The sequence below is a fragment of the Humulus lupulus genome, chromosome 3, assembly GCF_963169125.1.
Source record: "Humulus lupulus chromosome 3, drHumLupu1.1, whole genome shotgun sequence".
Lineage (NCBI taxonomy): Eukaryota > Viridiplantae > Streptophyta > Magnoliopsida > Rosales > Cannabaceae > Humulus > Humulus lupulus.
In genome coordinates, this window is record NC_084795.1 from 265,298,148 (window position 1) to 265,323,712 (window position 25,565).

At 43.7% G+C, this 25,565-nt stretch overlaps 1 protein-coding gene across 1 annotated transcript in view; it reads right to left on the reverse strand.

The window, feature by feature from the left end:
- LOC133825643 (uncharacterized) overlaps positions 1 to 21,853 on the reverse strand; it is a 52,446-nt gene extending 30,593 nt beyond the window's left edge. The window contains exon 1 of the mRNA XM_062258557.1: positions 21,707 to 21,853. Coding sequence (XP_062114541.1) covers positions 21,707 to 21,853 — 147 coding nt within the window. The remainder of the gene's footprint in view (positions 1 to 21,706) is intronic.
- Between the last annotated feature and the right edge of the window lie 3,712 nt (positions 21,854 to 25,565).

The window sequence follows — 25,565 nt, forward strand, 5'->3', positions numbered from 1 at the left end:
TGAACCCAGAACAGACAGACACTACAGCTGGCCAGAGTGGTCAGGGTCAGAATAATGACAACAGCCAGGGTCAAGAGAATGACCATTCCCAGATTCCACAGCCAGCACCTGCAAACTGGCAGCAGTTGTTTAGTGATTTGCAGGCTATAGTGTTGAAACAGGGAGAGGAGCTTCGTCTCCTGAGGCAGCAATAAGTGCCTGCAGTGGTTAATGTACCAGAGGCACCTTCTGTGTCAGTGCCAGTTATTGGGCAGCAGCCTGGGGTTGAAAACAGATTGGAACCTCTTTATGAGTGGTTCAGGAAACAGCAACCTCCAGTTTTTGAAGGCAGTGCTGATCCTATCAAAGCTGAACAATGGATGAGCATGCTTACCACTATGCTTGACTTTATGAAGATAGTGGGTAGTGAGAGGGTGGCCTGTGCTGCCTATATGTTTCAGGAAGATGCCCGGATATGGTGGGAAGTGGTTGGTCAGACCAAAGATGTTAATCTCCTTAGTTGGGAGGAATTTCAGACCTTGTTTAATGAGAAGTACTATAACGATGCTATAAGAGCGGCGAAGGCCGACGAGTTTATGAGGCTACTTCAGGGAAGCTTATCAGTTACTGAATATGCCTTAAGGTTTGACCATTTGGAAAAGTTTGCCAAAGAGCTGGTGCCCACTAATGGGACCAGGAGAGAGAGATTTCTCCAGGGGCTACAGCCCAGGTTAGCCCGTGACGTTCGCATCACCACTGTGGCAGGAGTCACTACTTATGCACAGGCGGTGGAGAAGGCACTCACAGCTGAGAGTGCAGAGATTAAGATCTGGCGTGACAATGCAGCCAGAAGGGATTTCAGGAGGCCAGGTCCTCCATTTGTTGGTTCTGGTAGGGGTGTTGGCCCCAGTGATCAGAAGAGGAAGGTTCCTGATACCTTCCCAGTTCCAGGTCCTGACAGGAGACCTCGTGGTATTACAATAGGTCGTCCTGGGGGCGGTGAAGCCTGGAAGACTCGTCCTGAATGCCCTAGATGCAAAAGGCGCCATTTGGGGGAGTGTAAGGCAAAGGCCTGCTTTTTGTGTGGAGTAGTGGGTCACTTTAAGAAGGATTGCCCTCAGATAGGGAAAGAAGAAGCTAGAAAGGTGGACAGCTCGACCCCAGCTCGAGTGTTCACGTTGGCTCAAGCAGAAGCTGAGGCTTCCCCCTCAGTTGTTACAGGTCAGCTTCTTAGTGCAGGAACCCCTTATCATGTGTTAATTGATTCTGGTGCTACACATTCCTTTGTTGCTAGTAGCATTATTGATAGGTTGTGTAGACCTTGTGATTTCTATGCTGTGGGGTTTGGTACTTTGTTACCCACTGGGGAAAATAGTGGTATCCAGAAGATGGGTCAGATCTTTGCCAGTGACAGTTGAGGGCAGAGAGTTATTAGTGGATTTGATAGAGTTAGTTATGACTGACATTGATATGATACTGGGTATGGATTGGTTGGCAAAGTATGGGGCAACTATTGACTGCAGAAGGAAGATGGTCACCTTTGAGCCTGAGGGTGAGGATCCTTTTGTATTTGTTGGCACTGTGCGTGGACCCCGTGTTCCTATGATTTCCGTGTTGAGGGCCAGGGATCTTTTGCAGAGAGGATGCATTGGATTCTTAGCCAGTGTGGTTGACACCACTCAGGACGTGCCAGTGAGACCAGAGGATACCAGACTTGTATGTGAGTTTCTGGATGTGTTTCCAGAAGATTTGCCAGGGTTGCCACCACACAGGGAGATTGAATTTGTTATAGAATTGGCACTAGGGACGGAGCCAGTGTATAGAGCACCGTACAGAATGGCCCCAGCTGAGCTGAAAGAATTGAAGGTGCAGTTGCAAGAGCTGCTAGATATGGGTTTCATCAGACCTAGTTTTTCACCCTGGGGTGCGCCAGTTCTGTTTGTAAAGAAGAAAGATGGTTCCCTGAGAATGTGTATAGATTACAGGGAATTGAATAAGCTGACAATTAAGAATAAGTATCCTTTGCCAAGGATAGATGACCTGTTCGATCAGTTGCAAGGTATGAAGGTATTCTCTAAGATTGACCTTCGTTCTGGTTATCATCAGTTGAGGGTTAAGGAGGGAGATATACCGAAGACTGCTTTTCGTACCAGGTATGGGCATTATGAGTTTCTAGTTATGTCATTTGGATTGACTAATGCTCCTGCTGCTTTCATGGATATGATGAACAGAGTGTTTAGGGATTACTTAGACCAGTTTGTGATCGTCTTCATCGATGGCATACTGGTGTATTCTCAGACTGAGTTAGAGCATGAGCAACATCTGAGGTTGGTTCTACAGAGACTGAGAGAGCACAGGTTGTTTGCAAAGTTCAAGAAGTGTGAGTTCTGGTTGTCTCAGGTATCCTTTCTTGGACACATTGTCAGTAAGGAGGGGATTAAGGTAGATCCAGCAAAGATCGAAGCGGTCAGAGATTGGCCAAGGCCAAAGAATGCTTCTGAGGTTAGAAGTTTCCTTGGATTGGCAGGTTATTACAGGCGGTTCGTGGAAGGGTTCTCAAAGATTGCTAGTGCTTTGACTGAGCTGACACGCAAGAGCCAGAAGTTTGTGTGGTCAGATAAGTGTGAGAACAGCTTCCAAGAACTGAAGCAGAGGTTGATTACAGCTCCGATTCTGAGTCTTCCTACAGATCAGGAGAAGTTGTGATTTACTGTGATGCTTCTCATCAGGGTTTGGGCTGTGTTTTGATGCAATCAGAGAGGGTTATTGCCTATGCTTCTCGTCAGTTGAAGGAATATGAGAAGAGGTATCCTACTCATGATCTCGAGTTGGCAGCTGTGGTTTTTGCCTTAAAGATATGGAGGCACTATCTCTATGGAGATAAGTGTGAGATCTATACAGACCACAAGAGCTTGAAATACTTCTTCACCCAGAAAGACCTGAATATGAGGCAAAGGCGTTGGCTGGAGTTAGTGAAGGACTATGATTGTGAGATTTTGTATCACCCAGGGAAAGCCAACGTGGTAGCGGATGCCTTGAGCCGGAAGGGTCCGGGGGCAAATTCATGGTATGAGACTGATAGCTAGAGAGTTAGCAGATGATATGACCAGGGCTGGTATAGAGTTGCTGGTGGGCCAGTTGGCTAATATTACGCTACAGTCTACATTGTTGGAGAGGATCAAAGAAGGTCAGTTAAGTGATCCTCAGCTGATTAAGATCAGGGAAGATGTTCTGGCTGGAGCATCCAGAGATTATACAGTGTCAGAGGTAGGTTTGTTGAGATACAAATGGCAGATATGTGTACCGTTAGACATTGCATTGAGGCGAGAGATTCTGGATGAATCTCATACTACACCTTACTCTTTGCATCCAGGCACCACGAAGATGTATCAGGATGTGAGATCGTTATATTGGTGGCCGGGGATGAAGAGAGATGTAGTAGAGTATGTGGCTAAGTGCTTGACATGTCAACAGGTCAAGGCTGAGCATCAGAGGCCGGCAGGGTCACTGCAGCCTCTGGATATTCCTGAGTGGAAGTGGGAAGACATCACGATGGATTTTGTGGTGGGCTTGCCCAGGACTACTGGTCAGCATGATTCTATTTGGGTGATAGTGGATCGCTACACCAAGTCAGCTCACTTTCTGCCAGTGAGGACTACTTATACAGTTGATCAGTATGCAGATCTCTATGTGAGAGAGATCGTGCGGCTCCATGGTGCACCCAGGTCGATCGTGTCAGATCGGAACCCTACTTTTACTTCCAAGTTTTGGGGGAGTTTGCAGAAAGCCATGGGGACAAAGTTGAAGTTCAGTACAGCTTATCATCCTCAGACAGATGGGCAATCTGAGAGGACGATCCAGATCTTGGAGGACATGCTGAGAGCATGTGTACTGGATTTCGGTGGTTCTTGGAGTAAGTATTTGCCTTTGATAGAATTCTCCTACAACAACAGTTACCAGTCTACCATTGGAGTAGAACCTTATGAGATGCTATATGGTAGGAAGTGCAGATCTCCCATTCATTGGGATGAGACAGGAGAAAGGAGATACTTAGGTCCTGATGCAGTACAGAGGACCAGTGAGGCTATAGAGAAGATTAGAGCTAGAATGCTTGCTTCTCAGAGTAGACAGAAGAGCTATGCTGATCCCAAGCGTAGGAACGTGGAGTTCCAGGTAGGAGACTATGTTTTCCTCAGAGTCTCGCCATGGAAAGGGGTGAGAAGGTTTGGGAAGAAAGGAAAACTGAGTCCTAGATTTGTAGGTCCATTTGAGATCCTGGAGAGGATAGGTCAGGTGGCTTACAGATTGGCTTTGCCTCCAGCGTTGTCTGGCGTGCATAATGTATTCCATGTATCAGCTCTTCGGAGGTATGTATTCGATGTGGGCCATATTCTGAGTTATGAAGATCTGGAGCTTGAACCAGATCTCTCCTTTGAGGAGCAGCCAGTTCAGATACTTGACAGAAAGGACAAGGTCCTCAGGAATAAGACAATACCTTTGGTTAAGGTATTGTGGAGGAACAGCAAGGTCGAGGAGGCGACCTGGGAGCTGGAGTCAGATATGCAGAGTCAGTATCCCGAGCTGTTCAGGTAAATTTCGGGGACGAAATTTCAGTAAGGAGGGGATAGTTGTAAAGCCCCAAATTCTCCGATGCATTTAACGGTGTGAACAGTAGGCCGGGAGGGCCATACTTGCTTAATTGTATTATTAATTGATTAAATGTATGTATATGTTGATTATATTATGATATGATTGTAGGAAAAACTCATTGCAGGATCTTTATTTATTTTCATGCAATTTACATATTATCAAACAAACATGCAAATTCCTAGAACATGCTCATATGAAATTGATACAAATACAAAGTAAAGTAAAAACTTACATTACGCAGCGGAACTGGAACAACTCCATCCTTCAATCTCTCTAACCCTTGATTCCTTTCTGTAGCAGAGTATTATCAAGAGATTGAACAAGATCAGCAACACAATCTTCCTCACCAAGCCTTTGATCAACCTAGAACTAGTGTGGGCTGGTTCTCAACACATGAGATAGAAATCTTGAAGAGAAGAAGAAGAGATTGTGGCTAAGAAAGGATTTGAGTGTCTAGGTTTTCACTTACCCAAATCAACTGAGACTGACTTGCTTCTCAAAACCCTAGATATCATATTCCTTATATAGGCAACTTAATGGGATTTATTTAAATTTAAATTAATTAAAAATAATAAACAAAAATAAAAGCATTGGGTTGCCATAAATGGACTTGGGCCCAATTTCTTTGTTTTGAATTTAAATCCCAACTAGGCCTAAATTCAAAACCTTTTATTTATTTATTTTTAATTAATTAATTAAATCCTTATTCAAATTAACTAATTATAATTTGAAACTTGATTTAATATTATTTATTTATATTGATACCAATTTATCAATATTAATAAATTTACCCAAAAATTCTCTTTTATTTTCTAAATCTCATATCTTTGTAAATTTTCCAATATTGACCTAGTCAACTTTTAAAAATCCTAATTGATAATTAAATCAATTAATTGAGACATTCTAGATGATTTACTCAAAGGTGATGCGGGGACCATGGATCCATGAAATCAAGCTCCAACAAGTTACCGTGAATTTATTTACGAATAATTTCACTACGTTATTAATTCCTCGTGACTCCACTATAGACTCGGAATTGAACTCTTGAATTCATAGAACGTATTTTCAAAACCATAAATACGTTATCAATTGTTATAACCATTACAATCAGTCAATCCTCTATCGATGACTTACTAACGAGCTGGGTGCAAATTACCGTTTTACCCCTCATCAGTATTTTATCCTTAACTCCCACTAAGTTCCTTATAAATGATATTTCCGTGAACTTAATCACAGAAATGAGATCTCAATCATTTAACATTTTGAATAGAGCAATTAAGGAAATCATCTTTTCACTTCTCATACAGAAGTTATAGATTTCGTATCTATGAATAATACTCCCACTCAATTACACTAATAAATCTCCAAGATGTAAGTATGGGCTAGACCGTAGGGTAAGCTGGTAACGAACAAGTCAAAAGATTTAAATAATATAATTAGTAGAATATTATCACTCAGAATTAAGATCGACTTAATATATGGTCAACGTTGTGACATTGATTAGATTTGATAACAACGATACTTATTTATCAATCAATAATCAATATCGGTCCTAGTCCGATGTAACTAAATACATCCGATCTTATCTACTTGGTCGATGCCTTGGACAAGACATCACACCCTGAATGTGTAAGTAGATCATATCATAGATTGCCTAATCAGTGAAAATCCAATGCACTGATCTAATCTTAGGACTTGTTCTTTTGAACATATAATTACAACTATAATCCACTGTGACCTAGTCACTATAATTGTAACTATCCATATGTTCAGGATTTTATAAATGTTTGTATTATTTCAATAATCATGTAATAAAACAAGCAAGCAACACAGTTGTCAAACTAAATGATTTCTACTACTTTTATTGATAATATGAAATCGTGCTATATGTCCGACATAGTTTTATAAGGGCATAAAACCCAACAATGATGTGAAATGCATGCATGTGAGTCCATACTTCTTTATACAGGGGTGTGATGGTAATTTGGCCCGTTGAGGGTAAATTGATTATTTGTTCGCATGTCGCTGATATAATTTGAGACCACATTATGATGTGGGTTTGTTCGAGCCATTTGGTATGAGACGATCAAAGAAATGTTAAACGTCGGTTTGGTCATAACAGGCTTAAGCTCGGGGCTCGGGGTGAGTCTCGGGGTGTTTTAATGGTTAGAGTGTTACCGGGTATTAAAGGGTAACGGGATGTGAAATATTGGAGTTTGAGAATATTGAGATTAGCGGGAAAAGGGAAGCATTAATTATGATTAACGGTGTAGGTGGAAAATGTCGAAATTGCCCTTAAGTTGGTTTTAGAGCCTTAAATGACCTAGGGGCATTTAGGTCATTTGGCTAGGATATATGTGGTTTTAGAAGGCTGTGGAAACCGTTCAAAACAGAGCAAAAACAGAGAGTCTTCTTCTTCCTTCCCGTACATCATTTCCTCTCTATCATTCTTTGAGGTTTTTGGTCCCAAGTTGAGGTGGCAAGTTAGGGAATCAAAGCTTGGAGGTTGTGGTCTTAGTTCATCATCTTAAGAGGGTTCAAAACCAGTTGTAGGTAAGGAATTGTCTTTGAATTTCAGGTTATACTCTGTTTTTGTTTATAGTTTTCAATTCATGTTTTTGGATGTGGGAAGCATGAATCAAAGGAGGTTTTTGTGTTAGCTTGATTAGGGTTTGATGAGAGTGAGTTAAGGGTGTTGATAGGGGGTTGAATTGGGTGTTTGGAAGAGGTTTAAATTTGGTTTGAGAGGCTGGTTTTAAGGGTAAAACGCAGGGGCAATTATGAGTTCGCGTGCTGGTTTTGGGCTGAACTGGGCTGGGTGTCGCGGCCCACGCGCGTCTGGCAGATGGAGCTTAGAGGCGTGCCGCGGCACGGCTTTTTGGGGCCGCGGCCCATAGGCCAAGTTTTGTTAAAAATGGTTTTTAGCTTAGGGATTCAAACCATGGGCCTCGGGGTTGGACCTAGTACCCGGTTGGGTAGTATTTGAGGTCTCGGGGGCTGGGTTTTGGTTTGGGAATCCTCAGTTATCACTTTTTATTGATGAATCCTACATTTTGGTTATGACCAGGTAACCGCTAAAGGACCAAAACGTCGATCGTTCTCAGGGTTGTTCTTTTGTTCGTTCTTGCTCGAACCAGAGGTAAGAGAACTGCACCTCAAGTGTAACATGCATGGATATTCCTGAGGCATGTTGAATGTGAGAATATGGACATGGATTGAACATAGAATGCTTAGCATATGTTGCTCATTTGTGCATGGCACTGACTTATTAGTCAGGTTTGGCAAGGGTGCTAGTATCACTGTGAAGCTGTGACTTATTAGCAGGTTCGGCAGTGGTATTGGGCATTGATCACGATGAACTGACTTATTAGTCAGGACGGCTTTGGCGTGTGTCACGCAAGCCAGTAAGATTGGATCTAATCGATTATTAGCATTGAATGACTCAAAGAGCATTAATGCCAGACCGACCCCGAGGGTCGATGAATGAAATAAGCGCTTGGAGGCTAGTGGCTTACTCAGCAGCCACTCTCCCACTTGAATTAGTGACATGCATGGCAGTCACTCAGTGCGGTTTACCAGAACCCGTTGAAGGCTAGTGGCTTACCCATCAGCCACTCTTCCATCTGAATTAGTGACCCGCTTGTCAGTCACTCAGTGTGGTTTATCAGGACCTCATGTGGTGTTCACTCATTTGTTTGAAAGCTTTATGCTTAGTGTGATTATAATGATAATCATTTGATAATGTTTATATAAAGTGTTATGCTCTCTTGCTGGGCCTTGGCTCATGGGTGCTATGTGGTGCAGGTAAAGGGAAAGAGAAGCTCACCTAGCCTTGAGTGGAGAGCTGATGTGGTGGTGTGTACATATGCGGCCGCTTGACCACCACGGTCAAGGTGTTCTCAGAGGAACTAGGGGGTTTGCCCTATTTTTGCCGCTTAGGTCGGCGGGTTTGTAACTTTACAACAGTAGTGACCTTTTGTACTGAGAACAGCTTGTAAACGTTTTGTTTAGCTCTGCAGAGCAGTTGTGATAAGATCTCCATTTCCTTTTTACTGGTTTTATACCTTAACCTGTTAATTACACTTAGAGCACGTTTTTGACCAAAGGACTCAGGTAGTGAGTCAAATTTCCGGTCCACCGTTCACCGTAACTGTTCTGGGGTAGCCAGGGCGTTACAGGCTGGGCTTACCTCAGCTCGTGCAAAGAACACTTTGATTCTTCCTCATACTTAGGTCGCCTTTTCTGAAATCTTTTCTTTTGTTCGCTAGGCGACCAGATGGCACCAAAGATGAATGCCCCAAAGAAGACCGTCGGCAGCTCGGCCTCCCAGCAAGACAAAGGAAAAGCGGTGATGCCCGACTCCCCGATCCCCAACTTTGGGCCGGCAGTGGAATAAGAGCTCGACGTGGCTCCTGATGCGTTCTTTGAGGCGGAGAGGATCGTCTCAAAGATTTCCAACCAGACGAAGATCAACAAAATATTCCTCTCCCACAACATCGGGCTGGGGACAGCATCGGTGATTGCCCGACCTCCTGCAGAGGGCGAGCGGAGCTGCGCGCCACTCGACGAGTCGTTCGTGGCCTGGAGTGGTGAGCATTTTAAGGCGGGGGCCTTCCTCCCGTTGGACCAGTATTTCGCTGACTTCCTCAATTTCGTGAGGTTGGCCCCTTTTCAGCTCCCCCCCAACTCTTATCGGTTGTTGGCGGGGTTAAGATATTTATTTTTGAAGCACGAGTGGGAGGTCCCCACTCCTGCGGATATTTTGTACTTTTTCTGCCTCAAGGCCAGCCCAGATCAGCGGGGGCGAGGTGACGGGTTTTATTACTTAACCCGATTTGCCAATACGACTGCGGTCATCGAGCTGCCCAGCCACCCCAATGACTTCAAAGATCAATTCTTTATGTCGATGAGGTTCCGGAACTGCGAGCTCCACTACTTCAATCGCCCTCGTAAGTGTTTTTCAACCTTAGCTCGTAAGTTAAGCACTGATAACTCTAGAAATTAGAGTTATTTTACCACATTTTTTAAGCTAAAAGTGATTTAGTTCTTAAGTTTTTAATTAAATTATTAAGTTTTAATTACTTTTTGAATTTATTAGCTTTATTATAATTTTATAGATTTTTGTGTATTTTATAGTTATATTATTGTAAAATGTTATAGTTTAAATTATTTAAAATTAATATTGTTAAGTTAGGTGTAAAAAGATGTAATGTTGAGCTTAAATGTTAAATATAAATTAAGTTATAATTAATATTTTCAGAGAATTATTTTGATTTATAATTGAAAATATTTTATTATGATTTGTTTTATATTTATTTTGTAGGAAAATTTTTATGCTTGAAAATAAAGTAGAGAAAAGAAAAGAAAAGTGATAATTTTGTGAGAAAGACAAAGAGATTGTGGCATTTTTCAAAGGGCCAAAAGCCACTCCCTTCCACCAGCCATTGGGCCTGCCTCCAAGAGCCCAATCCGTGTCCCTCCAGCCGTACACCCGAAGCTCCTTCAGCTACACATGCACCAGCTGCCTTGCCTATCAATGAAGCTCCTTAGCTTCATCTCAATACTCACGTTCAGTAGCATCACATGATGCGTAAACCCAGACTCAAATTCCACCATCAGCCAAGGCCCAATAGCCTCCAAAGCAGCCAAATTCAGCAAGTCTTCAGCATATATCACCATTTCCTTTAGCACCCACTCGGTTCAGCAAGCCCATATGCCACTGCCAACACAACCACAAAAAGACCCCAAAAATCACATTTTCATTCCCAATATTTTTCACTCAAATATCAATTCACTCTTCCCTATTTTTCTTACCTAAATAAACATTCCTAATTCATTTTTTTACCCTAACTTTTCACTAATCTTTTACCCAACCAAACATTTCATCTTTCCAATACTCTATTTATCCTACCACTTTCCAACACAATTAAATTAATCAATTTATTTATTTTAATTTGATTAATTTAATCTCCATATTTTGCCTATAAATAGAGTCTTGTAAGACCATTTGGGGAGCTCTTCTTCTTCATATTTTTCAACCTCTTCTACACATTTTTCTCTCTTCTTTTCACTAGTTTCTCTCTACCATTTTCATCTTTTGAAGAGCATGTCAAGTATGTTATTTTGTAATTTTTATGTAGTTATGAGCTTCTAATCTTTTTCAAAGGTTATTAAGATGATGATGAAGCAAAATGTAACTAGATAGTATTTTTTATTGTATGTTGATTTCCCATTTGTGTAACATTGTTTATGGATTTTTCTATCAATGATATGCATTTTTCATCTATTATTGAGTGTTAAAGAATATTACACTTAGTTCTTCATTATGGAAAAAAATATGATATTCTTTGATTAAATGTTTTTCATTAAATTTTTCACATCTAATTCTTAGAGCATAAGTATCATATTTTGCCTAAACATAATCTCTTTGATTTTTTGTAGTTTCATTAGGTTGTAACACAACTAATGCTTAGAAATTATATCTTATAAAAGTGAAGAAAAGTCCTACCTTTTTGAAAGAGTAACTTGTGCTTGAATAGACAATATATTTTGAAAAAATATATAGTGTGATTTATTTCAACTATATTAAAACTTGGGAATCAATATACTTATAAATACTATTGAACTTGCATTTTGTGGATTCTAAAATCTTAATAATCTTATTTTATATATCTCATTTGAAAACAATTTTTCTATTTAATCTTAAATCTTTTTATTACTTGTGTTTTATTTTTCTAAAACAAAATCTCATCAAATATTTGGAACTAGGCTAGAATATTCTTGCTTTGTTTGAAATAGTTTCTTTTGATGTTAGTCAACTCCCATGGGTTCGACCTCGTACTTACATGAACATTATATTCCGAAACGATTCGTGCACTTGCGAGCTTAAATATTAAAACACCCTCTTTTGGGATCAACAAGCACCGTATAGCTCGTCCTGTATCCTTTTCTGATTTAGATTAATCCTGCAGCTATCTTTGCAAGGGCAGAGAAATCTGTGACCCTCGGGGCCCAATACGAGACACTGGCGGGCTTGCCCCCTAGTGAAAAGGACTACCGCATGCTCGTGACAGACGAGACGATGGTGGCCTGCAAGCTGATCTTCCCAAATCAGACTCTAAACTTGAGGAGGCCCCAGGGGCTTCCCCCAGCTCGAGATACCAGGCCCATCGTCGTGGAGGAGGTCGCGGGGGATGAAGATGAGGAGGACGAGGTTCCTCTCGTGAGGAACAAGAAGCGGGCGTTGGAGGTCGCCCAGACAGCGGGTGAGGAGCGGGTCCTGTCCGGAGCAGCCGCGAGTCCTTCTGGCCAAGGTAACCCTTATTTGTTTAGGAATTTAGATAGGGCCACCGCAGACCCTCGGCTAGCTAGGTTCAATCCTAGACAGCTCGTCCATCGTCACCGATGTGATCCGGACCTGGATACAACCCTGCTCCACTGTCCCGACCGGCTTGTGTTGGACTACCAAGATAGCCGGCCTAGGGGTACCGTAGTAGTAGAAAACACCCTAGCTTTTAGGTCGATCCTATTCGAGGAGTATGGGACCAACCTTCGGTCATGGCCATCAGTCCGGAGGGGTGCCGTAGCTCCGGGACTTTGGCAATATGTAGAAGAATCTAGCCCTGAATCAGCCTAGGACCCAGAACTTGCACCAACTCGGGAAGTAATTGACTTAGATTCTTATTCTAGCTAGGGGGGTAGGATTCCCTTTAGTATACATATACTTGAATTTCTCTTTTTCCCCCTTTGTTTTCGTTTCTGCATGACTGCTAACTTTTGAACTAACCATATCTTTGTTTTGACAGAAGAGATGTCTCAGCCCGAAGAGAGTCTGCGAGGTGCGTTCGCATGAAGAATGAAGAGGCTCCAGACGTCTAGGCACGCCGCCGGGACCCCCGCCAAGTCTCCTGCAAAGGAGAAAGAGCAGCCCCCAGCTGCCCAGGTCATGGGAATGGTCCCTCCTGCTGCAGGGGGGAGCAGCATGCCCCCACCCCCTCCGCGAGCTCCGGCCCTCGTCCAGGACGCAGGGGCAGAGTCCGGGTCTTCGACGATTGTACCTTCCGATGTGCACATCCCAGTTGACCCCCGGGACCTAGAGAAGATTCCCGAGGCCTTCCGGGGAACGATGTATGAGTCGGCGAACTACGCCGTCATCCACATCTACAAGTTCAACGAGAAGGAGCTCAGGGCTATCGAGACAATGAGCCCGGTGGGCGTGACGGAGTCTTCATTGGGCATGACCCTAACGGTAAACTGACTTTACCCTTTTATGGCTTTTTATTATCATGCTTTGCCCTGTGTTTCTTTTCTCCCTTCTCTTTCTTTTTCTCTAAGGAAATTGTCCCTCCTCTCTCGCAGGGTACCGTTGCCCTCCATCGGAGCATAGCCAGGGCCAAGGTTCAGCTCGAGGAGATGAGGAGCGAACACCAGGCGGTTGTGGCCACTCACCAGACTTCTCTGCAGGCGGCTAAGGATGCCTTGGCGGCCTCGCAGGCCGAGCTGGAAAAAACTCGCCCAAAGATTCAAGAGCTCGAGACCGCCCTCGCCACAGCGCGGACAGACCTAGATTCCGTGAAGGCCGAGGCCAAGGCCGCCCTGGAGGCCAAGCGGGCAACTTCGGACAAGGCCATGGAAGACATGTTCTACCATTGCTGGGTCTACAAACCCGAACGCTGACTTCTCCTTCCTAGCAGCGAACATCTGGGAGCGCCTGCTGGTGAAGTTCCAAGCTCGCCTTGATAAAGAGGCGCCCTCTGAGGCTGGGGAAAGCTCTGGCGCAGCTGAGCAGGGCGAGATGGCGACCTCCAAGGGGCCACCTGGCGGAGCTTAGGGCCTTCCTCTCTCGTGCCCTTTCCTTCAATTTTCTTAATTTAACTTTTTTTTGTGTATCCTTCGCATGAGGTGCTTCCACCTCGAGACAATTTAACTCAATTTTATTTTTAATTGATTTACTCTCCTTTGCCTCTACGCATTTTAGTTACAATTTTTGAAATACTTAGTTTGCGTTAATTTTTATCAATATCTCGTGCTCTTTAGGATGAACGGCGATAAATAGATTTGAATTAACTTCTAAGTTTTTTGACCTGGTTATATCCAGGAACTTAATTTGAAAACTTAGTCCGCGTTAATTTTTATCCATATCTCGAGCTCTTTAGGAAGAACAACGATCAATAGATTTAAATAAACTTCTAAGTTTTATGACCTGGTTATATCCAGGAACTTAATTTGAAAACTTAGTCCGCGTTAATTTTTATCAATATCTCGAGCTCTTTAGGAAGAACAACGATCAATAGATTTAAATGAACTTCTAAGTTTTATGACCTGGTTATATCCAGGAACTTAATTTGAAAACTTAGTTCGTGTCAATTTTTATCCATATCTCGAGCTCTTTAGGAAGAACAACGATCAATAGATTTAAATCAACTTCTAAGTTTTATGACCTGGTTATATCCAGGAACTTAATTTGAAAACTTAGTCCGCATTAATTTTTATCCATATCTCGAGCTCTTTAGGAAGAACAACGATCAATAGATTTAAATGAACTTCTAAGTTTTATGACTTGGTTATATTCAGGAACTTAATTTGAAAACTTAGTTCGTGTCAATTTTTATCCATATCTCGAGCTCTTTAGGAAGAACAACGATCAATAGATTTAAATCAACTTCTAAGTTTTATGACCTGGTTATATCCAGGAACTTAATTTGAAAACTTAGTCCGCATTAATTTTTATCCATATCTCGAGCTCTTTAGGAAGAACAACGATCAATAGATTTAAATCAACTTCTAAGTTTTGAGGTGACCTGGTTAAATCCAGGATAGGACTTAGTTCGTGTTAATCCCTATCAATATCTCGCGTTTTTTAAGAAAAACAACGATCAATCGATAATATTTCTTTAAATGGATGGCGTTCCAAGTTCGTGGGACTGCCCCTCCATCGAGTCGAGCTAACTTGTAAGTTCCCTCTTTAATGACTTCGATGACCTGATATGGCCCCTCCCAGTTTGGTCCCAAGACTCCATCTTTGGGATCCTTACCGGCTAAGAAAACTCTCCTTAGGACTAGGTCACCAACTCTAAAGGCGCGCTTTTTGACTTTGGAGTTGAAATAGCGAGTGATTTTCTGCTGATAATGGGCGAGCTGGAGTTGCGAATCTTCTCGCCTTTCATCAACTAAGTCAAGGGAAGCGCACAGTAGCTCGTGGTTGTGGTCCTGGTCATAAGACTGGACCCTATGCGAAAGAACCTTAATTTCCACGGGGAGGACTGCCTCACTACCAAAGGTCAGGGAGAAAGGAGTATGACCTGTAGGAGTCCGATGCGAGGTCCGGTATGCCCATAGGACCTGGGGGAGCTGTTCTGGCTAGACCCCCTTCGCTTCATCTGATCTCTTCTTGAGGCTCGCCTTGAAAGTCTTGTTGACAGCCTCGACCTGGCCGTTCGCTTGAGGATAGGCCACAGAGGAGAAACTTTTCACAATTCCGTGCCTTTCGCAAAATTCGATAAACAGGTCGCTGTCGAACTGGGTCCCATTGTCAGAAACGATCTTCTTGGGCAGGCCGAATCAGCAGATAATGCTCTTAACCACGAATTTGAGCACTTTTTTGGAAGTTATCGTCGTCAAAGGTTCTGCCTCAGCCCATTTCGTAAAGTAGTCGATGGCCACCACGGCGTAACGGACCCCGCCCTTTCCAGTAGGGAGGGCGCCAACCAAGTCTATCCCCCAAACTGCAAACGGCCAAGGGGATGAGATCATCTTCAGCTCGACTGGGGGAGCTCGGGAAACCATGGCGAACCGCTGGCACTTGTTGCACCTCTTCACGTATGAGATCGAGTCTTTGGACAGAGTTGGCCAGTAATATCCTTGCCTCAGGACCTTTAAGGCCAAGCTCTGCCCCCCAGTGTGGTCTCCGCAAAAACCCTCATGCACCTCCTGCAGGATGGCCTTTGCTTCACCTGGAAGAACACATCGGAGGAGAGGTAGGGAGTGACCACGTCGGTACAACACCCCATCGACTATCGTATAACTGGGAGCTTGATAGAGCATTTACCGTGCATCATTACGTCCTTCAGGTAGCTTTCCCTCGACGAGATACTCAAGGATGGGTCCTCCAGGTCGGCCTAGCGTCGATCATCTCGACCTCCGTCCTGACTTCTTCTATACTTGGTTTTTCCAAGAATTCTACTGGTACTAACCCCAAGGTCTCCGTCTCCCCGGAGGTGGCGAGTTTGGCAAGGGCGTCTGCGTTGGTGTTCTGCTCCTGAGGTATCTGTTCGATCGAGCCTCGCTCAAACGCGGACAACTCGACTTTTACCTTCGCTAGGTAAGCAACCATTTTGGGTCCCCGTGCTTGATATTCGCCCAGAACCTGGTTTACCACGAGCTGGGAGTCACTGAAGCACTGGACAGAGCTCGCCTTCAGCTCTTGGGCTATCCTTAGCCCGGCCAGCAAAGCTTCGTATTTGGCCTCATTGTTGGAGGCCTTGAATCCGAATCTCAGCGCCGAGTGGAATCTATGTCCCTCGGGGGATATCAAAATGATTCCAGCTCCGGAGCCGTTCTCGTTGGATGAACCATCCACGAAGATCCTCCACGACGCCTGGGACGAGGTGACCTGGGGTGAGTCTTCTGCGGGATCCTCCCGGAACCCCGTGCATTCTGCTACGAAATCGGCCAGGGCCTGACTTTTTATAGCAGTTCGCAGAGTGTACACAATCTCGAACTGACTGAGTTCGATTGCCCACTTTAACAAACGTCCCGATGCTTCAGGTTTTTGCAAAACCTGCCTTAAAGGATGATCAGTCATGACGTGTATCGAGTGGAGCTGGAAGTACAGCCTGAGCTTTTGCGAGGCCGTGATAAGGCAAAACGCCAATTTCTCCATCAACAGGTACCGAGATTCAGCTCCGAGAAGTCTCTTGCTGATGTAGTAGACTGGTCTCTGAACTCGGTCTTCTTCCCGAACTAATACGGCACTAGCTGCATCCTCCGTGACAGCTTGGTAGAGAAAAATAGGCTCTCCTGCCTTTGGTTTGGATAACACGGGCGGCTCGGCCAAATATGCCTTCAGGTCGAGGAATGCGCTTTCGCACTCTTCTGTCCATTCGAACTTCTTGTTTCCTCGGAGCAGGTTGTAGAATGGAAATCATTTATCGGTGGATTTCGAAATAAACCGGTTGAGGGCTGCCACCCTTCCTGTCAGGCCTTGGACGTCCTTGCGCGACCTGGGTGAGGGAAGCTCGAGCAATGATCTGATCTTGTCGAGGTTTGCCTCGATTCCTCGGGTATTGACTATGAACCCCAGGAACTTCCCTGATGTAACTCCAAAAGTGCACTTCTGTGGATTTAGCCTCATGCCATACTCCCGTAGTATCTTAAAACATTATTCCAGGTCAGAAACATGGTTATCGGCAATCTTTGACTTGACTAGCATGTCATCAACGTACACTTCCATGTTTTTTCTGATCTGGTCTGCAAACATTCTATTTACTAACCTTTGGTAGGTAGCTCCAGCGTTCTTCAGCCCGAACGGCATGACCTTGTAACAATAAACGTTAGTTAGGGTCATGAAGTTGGTGTGTTCCTGGTCCGCCGGGTTCATGGCGATCTGATTGTAGCCTGAGTAAGCGTCCATAAAGGACATGAGCTCGTGCCCTGCCGTGGCGTCCACCAATTGGTCGATCCTTGGCAATGGAAAACAATCCTTGGGGCAGGCTTTATTCAGGTCGGAGAAGTCGATGTAGGTCCGCCACTTCCCGTTAGGCTTTGGGACTAGCACGGGGTTGGTGACCCAAATCGAAAACTTGGCTTCACGGATAAAGCCGCATTTCTTGAGCCGGGCTACTTCTTCTTCTAGGGCTTCAGCCCGGGTTGTTCCTAAACGTATTTGCTTCTGGGACTTTGCAGGAATGCTTTTATCCAGATGAAGTGTGTGCATGATGACACTCGGGATGATTCCCACCATATCTTCGTGTGACCATGCAAACATGTCCAGGTTATTCCGCAAAAACTTGGTCAGCTCCGCTTTCCTCTTGCTATAGAGATTTTTCCCGAGCTTGACCTTCTGAGAAGGGTTCTGTGGATCGATGTTCACTTCCTCGAGCTCCTCAATAGCCTGGAGCTCGGATCTGTCTTCGCCTATTCGGGGGTCAATATCCTCACTTAGATCGGTATTTTCCCCCTCAGCGCTTTGAGGTTTTTCAATCTCAGGATCAGCTAAGGGTTCCTGAGATTCCTCTCCACCACCTTGAATGCCCATTGCCAGCTGCCCGGGTTTAGATTTTCCCTTCATGGAAATGCTGTAGCATTCCCTGGCAGCGAGCTGATCGCCATGGACAGTGCATATTCCCGTGGAAGTAGGGAATTTCATCGCGAGGTGGCGAATGGAAGTGACGGCCTCAAATGCTATGAGTGTAGGTCGTCCCAAAATTGCGTTGTACGCAGCAGAGCAGTCAATGACCACAAACTCGAGGAGTTTGGAGACTGTTTGAGATCCTTCTCCTAGGGTGATCACCAGCTCGATCATCCCTATTGCTGCTGATCCTTCTCCCGAAAAACCATACAGCATCATGGAGGTCGCCTTAAGCTCGGTGACAGTCAAACCCATCTTCTCCAACATGGATCGGAATAGGAGGTTCACCGAGCTCCCATTGTCGATCAGCACCCTCCTCACTCTCTGATTAGCGAGCTAAACTGCTATGACCAGAGGATCATTGTGAGGGAACTGGACACGACCCGCATCTTCCTCTATCAAAATGATCGGTTGCCTCTCCAATCACTGCTGCTTTGGCAGGCGCTGCTCCGGGACGAACTCTACTTCGTTATGAGCCTTTAGTTCGTTCACGTATCTCTTCTGGGCGCCCCTGCTCGTGCCGGCCATATGCGGACCTCCAGAGATGGTGGATATCTCTCCTCCTATCACAGGAGGAGGTACATCCTGATCTACCCGAAACCCGGGCTGACTGGCCGGGACTTCTGGAGTAAGTCGACTTGCTGGAACCCTGTTCTGTGCATATTGAGCCAAGGGGCTGGCTCGAATGAGGGTCTCGATCTCATCTTTTAGATGCCTACAATCTTCGGTATTGTGGCCAACATCGTTATGAAAACGGCAAACCTTGGAGGTGTCTCTCTTCCCCTTTTGGTGCTTCAGCGGCTCCGGCCTCTTCCAGGGGACTCGAGTAGAGTTGGCTAGGAAGATATTCTCCCTAGACTGGGTGAGCTCTGTCTAAGTCGCGAAGGCGGGCTTAAACTTATCTACGGACTTATTCTTCTTTTGGCCGTGCTGACTGCCCTCGCCATTTCCCTTTCTTTTGCCTCCATCGGGCTGGTTGTTCTGTGTGACATTTTGGGTCGCTGCCACGACCTCTGTCCCCACTCCAGCGGGCTGCTCAGGGACCTGGCTGGTTCCTGCAGCTGAAGCTTCGGCCTCCTCCAAGTTGATCCATTCCTGGGCCCTATTAAGGAATTCGTTAACCGAGCTAACTCCCTTCATTTGTATATCTTTCCAGAGCCCTCCTCCGACGAGGATTCCTGTTCTCATGGCCATGAGTTTGGAGCTGTCATCCGCGTCTCTGGCCCGAGCAGTGACGTTCGCGAACCTGCTCAGGTAAGTCTTCAGGGTTTCGCCGGGCTGCTGCCTCACGTTAGCCAGAGAGTCGGCCTTGACGTGGGCAGCCTAGGAGGCTCGGAATGCCCTTTTGAAATCAGTTGAGAAAGTTTTCCAGGAGCTGATTGACTGTCTTTTACCTTGCTTGAACCACTGCCTGGCTGGTCCAGTCAGCATGGAAGGAAAGATTAAACACCTCAGCTCGGGGCCAATGTTTTGGGCCATCATTAGGGTGTTGAACATCCCCAGATGGTCCGATGGATCTCCGTCCCCATTGAACTTTGACAGGTGCGGCATACGGAAACCTGGTGGGTACGCCGTTGCTGCTATGCTGGGGGCGAAGAGCTCCATCTCGTCCCCAGAATCATATTCATCTTTCTCTTTCTCCGATAGGAGCTTCCTCATTAGCTCCTCATTTGAGCTAGGCGCTCGAGGGTTTGGTCCTGATGTCCTTGGTTATTCCGGGGCTGTTCAACAGCTCCGGATCCATTGCACATATTTGGTGGGTTATTGCCCCTCTAATCTTAAGATAGGCTATTTGGGGCATTCCCTCCATTACGTACTTCGGACAGGGCCCCCCTTGAGAAAGCATGGCTGTCTCCTCATACATGTTCCCCTTTATGGGAGTTAAGGCGGTCCTGCAGGTCGCCCCCCTGGTTGGCTTGTGGACTTTGCGCCGAACTCAAACGTTGACGCAGGTCCCCGCCAGAAAGGTCACTCCGGAGACTGCCGGTCTAGTAGCTCCTGCTAGAGAGGCTTGGAGCTCACCTTTGGTGCTGAGGATCTGGGCTTTCCCTCGGTGCCCTGCTACGCCGGGAAGGTCCAGCTGATGGCGGATCTCTCCTGCTACTTCCGTAGGCTGGAATATCTCGAACGGGCCGAGGAGGATATGGATATCTGATTGGAGATAGAGGATGCCTGACTGGAGAGGCGATCCTGGTTCCTTCTGGATGGATTAAGTTCGGTGGGGGCCTTTTGGCCTTGCCAACTTGTTGGTCCCGCGCCTGGCGGTCTGGACGAGGCGCTGGACGGCTGTCGGGGACGGGCTGATGCCGCGAGCCCTCCCCGGATCTCCTTCGGGAATTTCCTTGAGCTCCCCTGGGTGCTCTCGAGGATGGTTGGGAGCTAGGAGTCGACGTCCTGACCGAACGACTATACTGCTGTTGTCCGGCTCTAGGTACTTCTTCGAAGTTTGCCTCTCGATGGTGTGATGAAGGAGTGGAGTTGGCTGTCGGAAGTCTGTCCGAGCGGCTATGCCTGGACCGGTTACCCCGGCGAGACTTAGGAGCCTCGCCTTGCCTCTCTCTGATGTTAGCATCGGTTGAGAGAGGGGGTAGTCGGGCCAGCACATCCTTGATCTGCTGGTTAGCTAATGCCAGCTGGCTCCTCAGCTGAGCGTTCTCCATCTCCACCGTAGTGTAATAACATGGGTTTGGATTAGGCGGCCCGGGCGCCGAACTTCCGGTGTCATCTTGGCCCACCGGCTGCTTTCATGGCCGCTGCTGGACTTCAGGAACTTGTTCACCAGGGATGGCAATATGATGAGCCTCCTGCCCATCATGTTGTTCTGTCTCATTGCCGTGTCTGGATCGAGTAGTCACCATAGTTGTCTGTTTGCGACTGCACTAATCTGACTTGCTCTCAATGAAAGCACCAAACTGTTGACGCGGTTCTTCGCCAACAAGTAATTAAGAAAAGAAGAGAAAGGGATTATTGCTAATGTTGAACTGAAACAGATGAATGATCTTGGAAATGGGATGGTGACACAAAATACGTTTTTGAATGATTCAAAGGTTAAAATCCTTCTACTCCACTAGTCAGTATTATTGCTATATACTGGATATTTGATTACAGGGTATTTCTTACAATAGAGAATCCAACCTCTATTAACTCCCAGGGTCTCCATATTTATAGGAGAAGGCACTTGGGAGTTGGTAAGAAGGTCATCCCGTGACCTTCTTACCTATCGTATCAACTCTGTGACATTCATGATTAATTCCTGAACCTGACACATAAGTGTGGTCAAATCAATAGATAAGGGGATAATGGGCCTCACGGCCCAACCCAGTCGTGGGTGTCTGAATACGCACGTTCACGTTGCGTGTCCGAGAATTCAGGGATATATCAGACACGTGATGTCTGATATATGCACGTTTACCTTGCGTGGTTGACTTTATAAAGGGTCATAGCCTCCAACTCTAGCTCGTACCACGAGTTGGATACTTAACTCGACCTTCAGCCTTCAGAGCCCGGACTCAGTCCTTAAGTAACTAGAGGTGAACCCTTAGGTTACCTCGAGCTAAGGAGGTATGATCTTATGATGGCAGCTCCGGTTTTGGGGATGTCCACGAGGTAATCATGATTAGGCGTAGCTCAGCTCGCTAATCAGCCCATGGGAGAATCAGGGCGTACAACATATATAACCAACGTTCCAAAAGAAATGAGATTCCTCATTAACTCGGGAATATATCTAACCTCAATAAGTGTCCTCTCCACTCCATCATGAGTCTTGTTCCTTACTATTCCAATTCCCACAATCATCCACAGCTTGTTGTTTCCAAGCAACACTTGACCACCATCAACCTTTGTGTAGCTTTCAAACCAATCCTTATTAGGTGTCATGTGAAATGAGCACTTAGAGTCCATAATCCATTGCTTATTTGAGTTGCTCACTTAAACCATTTTAAGTGAGCAACTTGGCCTGTGAATGTCAAGGCTGCAAAGTCCTCTGTTTCAACAAAATATATATTTCTTTTCAGCCTCTCAGAATTGACTTCTATTTGGTTTTATGGCCTAAAAAATTCTATCATAAGATCTAAATAATAAAACAAGCTTTATCTTATCAATAAAATAAGCAAAAATGGTGATCACAAGTAAAATGCAATTGTAGAATAGATGGAGTGTAGAAACGTTTATTATTAGGATGCTATGCTTATTTTTAATCATTCTATTAATACAATAATTATCCCTTGATTCCAATGTTTCCACACTATCAATCTCTATCTTGGCCTTTAAAAAAAATAGACCAATCTAATCCAATAACACCACCACAACATTTTGCATCCATATTCAACTCACCATTTGAATCTAATGTCTCAACCTCTAGAGAACAAAATGTTAAAATTTAAACCCAAATGTCATAGTTTAATCATGATTCTCTTCCCATTTCCACTCCAATCTAAGCTCAGAGGGCATCAAGGACATCAAAATTAATTACTTTTTTTTTTATATGAATGAGTGGCATGGTATCTAACCTTTTTCTCTCCTTTCAAAAAATATAAATAAAACAAAAAATTATGAATTGGCTTGTGCTATAAGTGTTTAAATATTTGACACTAAGTGATAATTTTACCTTCTCAAATATCGGTTGTGTTATAATTTATGCAGTAGAAGATTATAAGCAATGTACTCTCAATCAAAGAAACATTAAACATTATCGGGCAATACAAAGGCCAAGTCAAAAAAATTTAATAGCTTACCAAGACAATTACTAAATTTTGTTCCAACATTACTATACTATTCAATTTATATATGGGACAGTTCAATTAATTTATCAAACACATGCAATGCATTATGTTTTCAAACTCAAGAAAGGATAAAATAAAGACACATCGATCACACATAACAGAGACGTGAAATACCTAAATGAAATCACTTAACCTAGACAAAACTAAGCAACTGAAATCTCACATTAACAGATTTTGACTCGACCTGAATTTTTTATCAACCCTCTTTCGGAATAACCGTGAAACTTGAACTCCAAAGGTGCTTGAGAAACCAAACTCATGAAAAATGACAATTAATCCTATTAACAAACCAAAAAACTTAAATAAATCATTTCTTATATTATGATGAACTTAAAAGCCCCAAAAATAGAAATAACTCACGAAAACTAACATACTTCACTAATAATGACCGAAGAAATTAAAAATTGATACAAAATAACATGGCATTGATGATGATAATGATGACGATGATGATGATGATGATGATGATGATGACGACGATGATGATGATGATGATGATCAAAGAGCCTAAGTTACTCACCTTTATTATTTTGGTCCGAAGGTGCCCACGCAGCGGTGGAGAAGGTGGGTTTTTTTTTTGTTGCTCCGAAATGGGTTTTTGAAAATAAGAAAGGGAGGAGAGGGAATGAGAGGGAATGAGTGAGAGAAGAGAGTGAATGAGAGGAAATGAGTGAGAGAAGAGAGTAAATGAGAGAGAAGACACCTTTACCGGTTCCCCCTAAATGCCCATGTAATTTTTTATTGTTTTAAATTAAAATACATATTAAATATGTTAAATTATTATTACCCGTCACATGCATTCCTATTACATTTAAATGACTCAGATTGCTTGCAGGACTAGTCACACAACATGACCTCATCCATGTTCTATATATTATCTAAGATTTTCATTCGTACAACCAAATACCAATAAAATAGTACTACACCATAAGTCTGATTTATTTATTTTTAAATTAAAGATTTTTTTTGCGTTGATTTATATAATTTAAAATAAGTGTATTGCATTCAAATTTAAAATAAGTATTTAAAAGGTAAATACAAGGGTTTGGTAAATTAACACTTCAAATTCATTTTTTTAGAGAGAGAAAAATAGAGAGAGAGAGAGAGAGAGAGTAGGAGGGAGAATAGGTTTGTACATGTATCATCGAAGGAGTATTACACTGAGTGTTGGCTCAATCGAAAAAGTCTGCAAATTTTAGGCAAAAGGGAGGTGTGTGAGAGGTGATCGGTGCCAGTTTCTCCACTCTTGGTCTCGCGGTGATGTTTACTCCTACCTCACAAATCTCTAAGGCCACAATAAGGTAATTGTTGTTTGTTTCATATATTTTTCTATCTTTCTTTCTTTCTTTCTTCTTCGAAGATCATCTTATATATATGTGTGTTTTGGTTTTGTTTCAGGTTGAGTAGTTTTATGATTTTATTTTGTTTTTGTTTCCTTGGTTTTTGTTTCTTCTTCGACGATCTTTCTTCTGGTAACTGCGTATGCTAAGATGATGAGACTAGTGACAGGCAGTGACTGGACTTGCGCTGCCTGATTCAGGATCGAGGGGAGATAAACTCTTCTCAACTAGCTTTGATGGTAAGTGAAAGTTAGTTAACTACTACTACTCAATTACTCAGTCAATTACCCAATCAATTTATCAAATTGAAATCAGATTTGAATCATGACTAAGTGCATGAATAATAAAAATGACAATCATTTTTACATGGTTCAGTCATGATTTCTCATAACCTATCCATGGGACCTAGTCCAGAGGTGAATCAAATCCACTAAAATAATAAGAGTTATTACAACTACACATAGCAAAAGCAAAAATTATAACTCCCTTCTAATTTAGTTTACAAACAACAAACAACTCCCTATTTTGTGAAAGTCTTCAAGCAACCAGTCTCCCACTGGTTTTGTACGTTGCTGGACTCCCTCCAGCTACTGCTCAAGCTCCCCTTTAGACTTATCTTGAAATCCCTTCAAGTTTTACACCAAAAAACTTGAGATAAATGGTGAGGAATCACCAAAATGCCATGGGCAATGAACAATGAAGCATCAAATGCTTCAGACCTTTTTCAGATAATGTTTCTTGGAGAAGACACTTTTTAGCTGCTAAAAAAGGTAAGAGAAACACAAACAAAACAAATATATATGTTGGGGCTAAAAATAGAAAAGCCAACTTAGTAAGTCATGTGTTGAAATAGAAATCACGTGCTACTGGGCTTTCAGTGTTATAACATGAAAACAATGTTTAAACATGAAAAAAAAAATGCATGAAAAAATTAACACTTACAAACTCCCCCTTTGGCATGCATATGAACAGTGAACTTGATTTATACGTTTAGCACACAAAGCTGACAAGAAATAACAACAGACAAATTTGATAACAACAGCTAACTAAATTAGATAAATTATCATATTAGTGATACAAATAACAAAACCACCTGCTCAAAATACAATCAGATACCAACAGAGAATATTCAAAAGCAGCAGGTAGTAAAATTAGTTCAAACACAGCTAAAAGGATGACAAACAATGATAGATAACAAAAGAATATCTAAAGAAAACTCCCCCTCAGTGTTCAGAGGGCATGCCAAAGCTAAACCACGAGTACTTTGAGGAAGAAGGTTGCTTCTTCTTCTTGCGACGCTTGAAGGTGCCCGGAGGCACAACATACTCCCCCTGAGGGGCAGTGACAGGAGGCACAGTCTGGGTGTCAGCAGGACTAGGGACTTGCTCCCCCTGAGATGGTGGTGCTTCCTCAAAGGATTCATCAGCAGTGAAGGACGAGATTGAGAGAGGAGGCAGACCAAGGTGC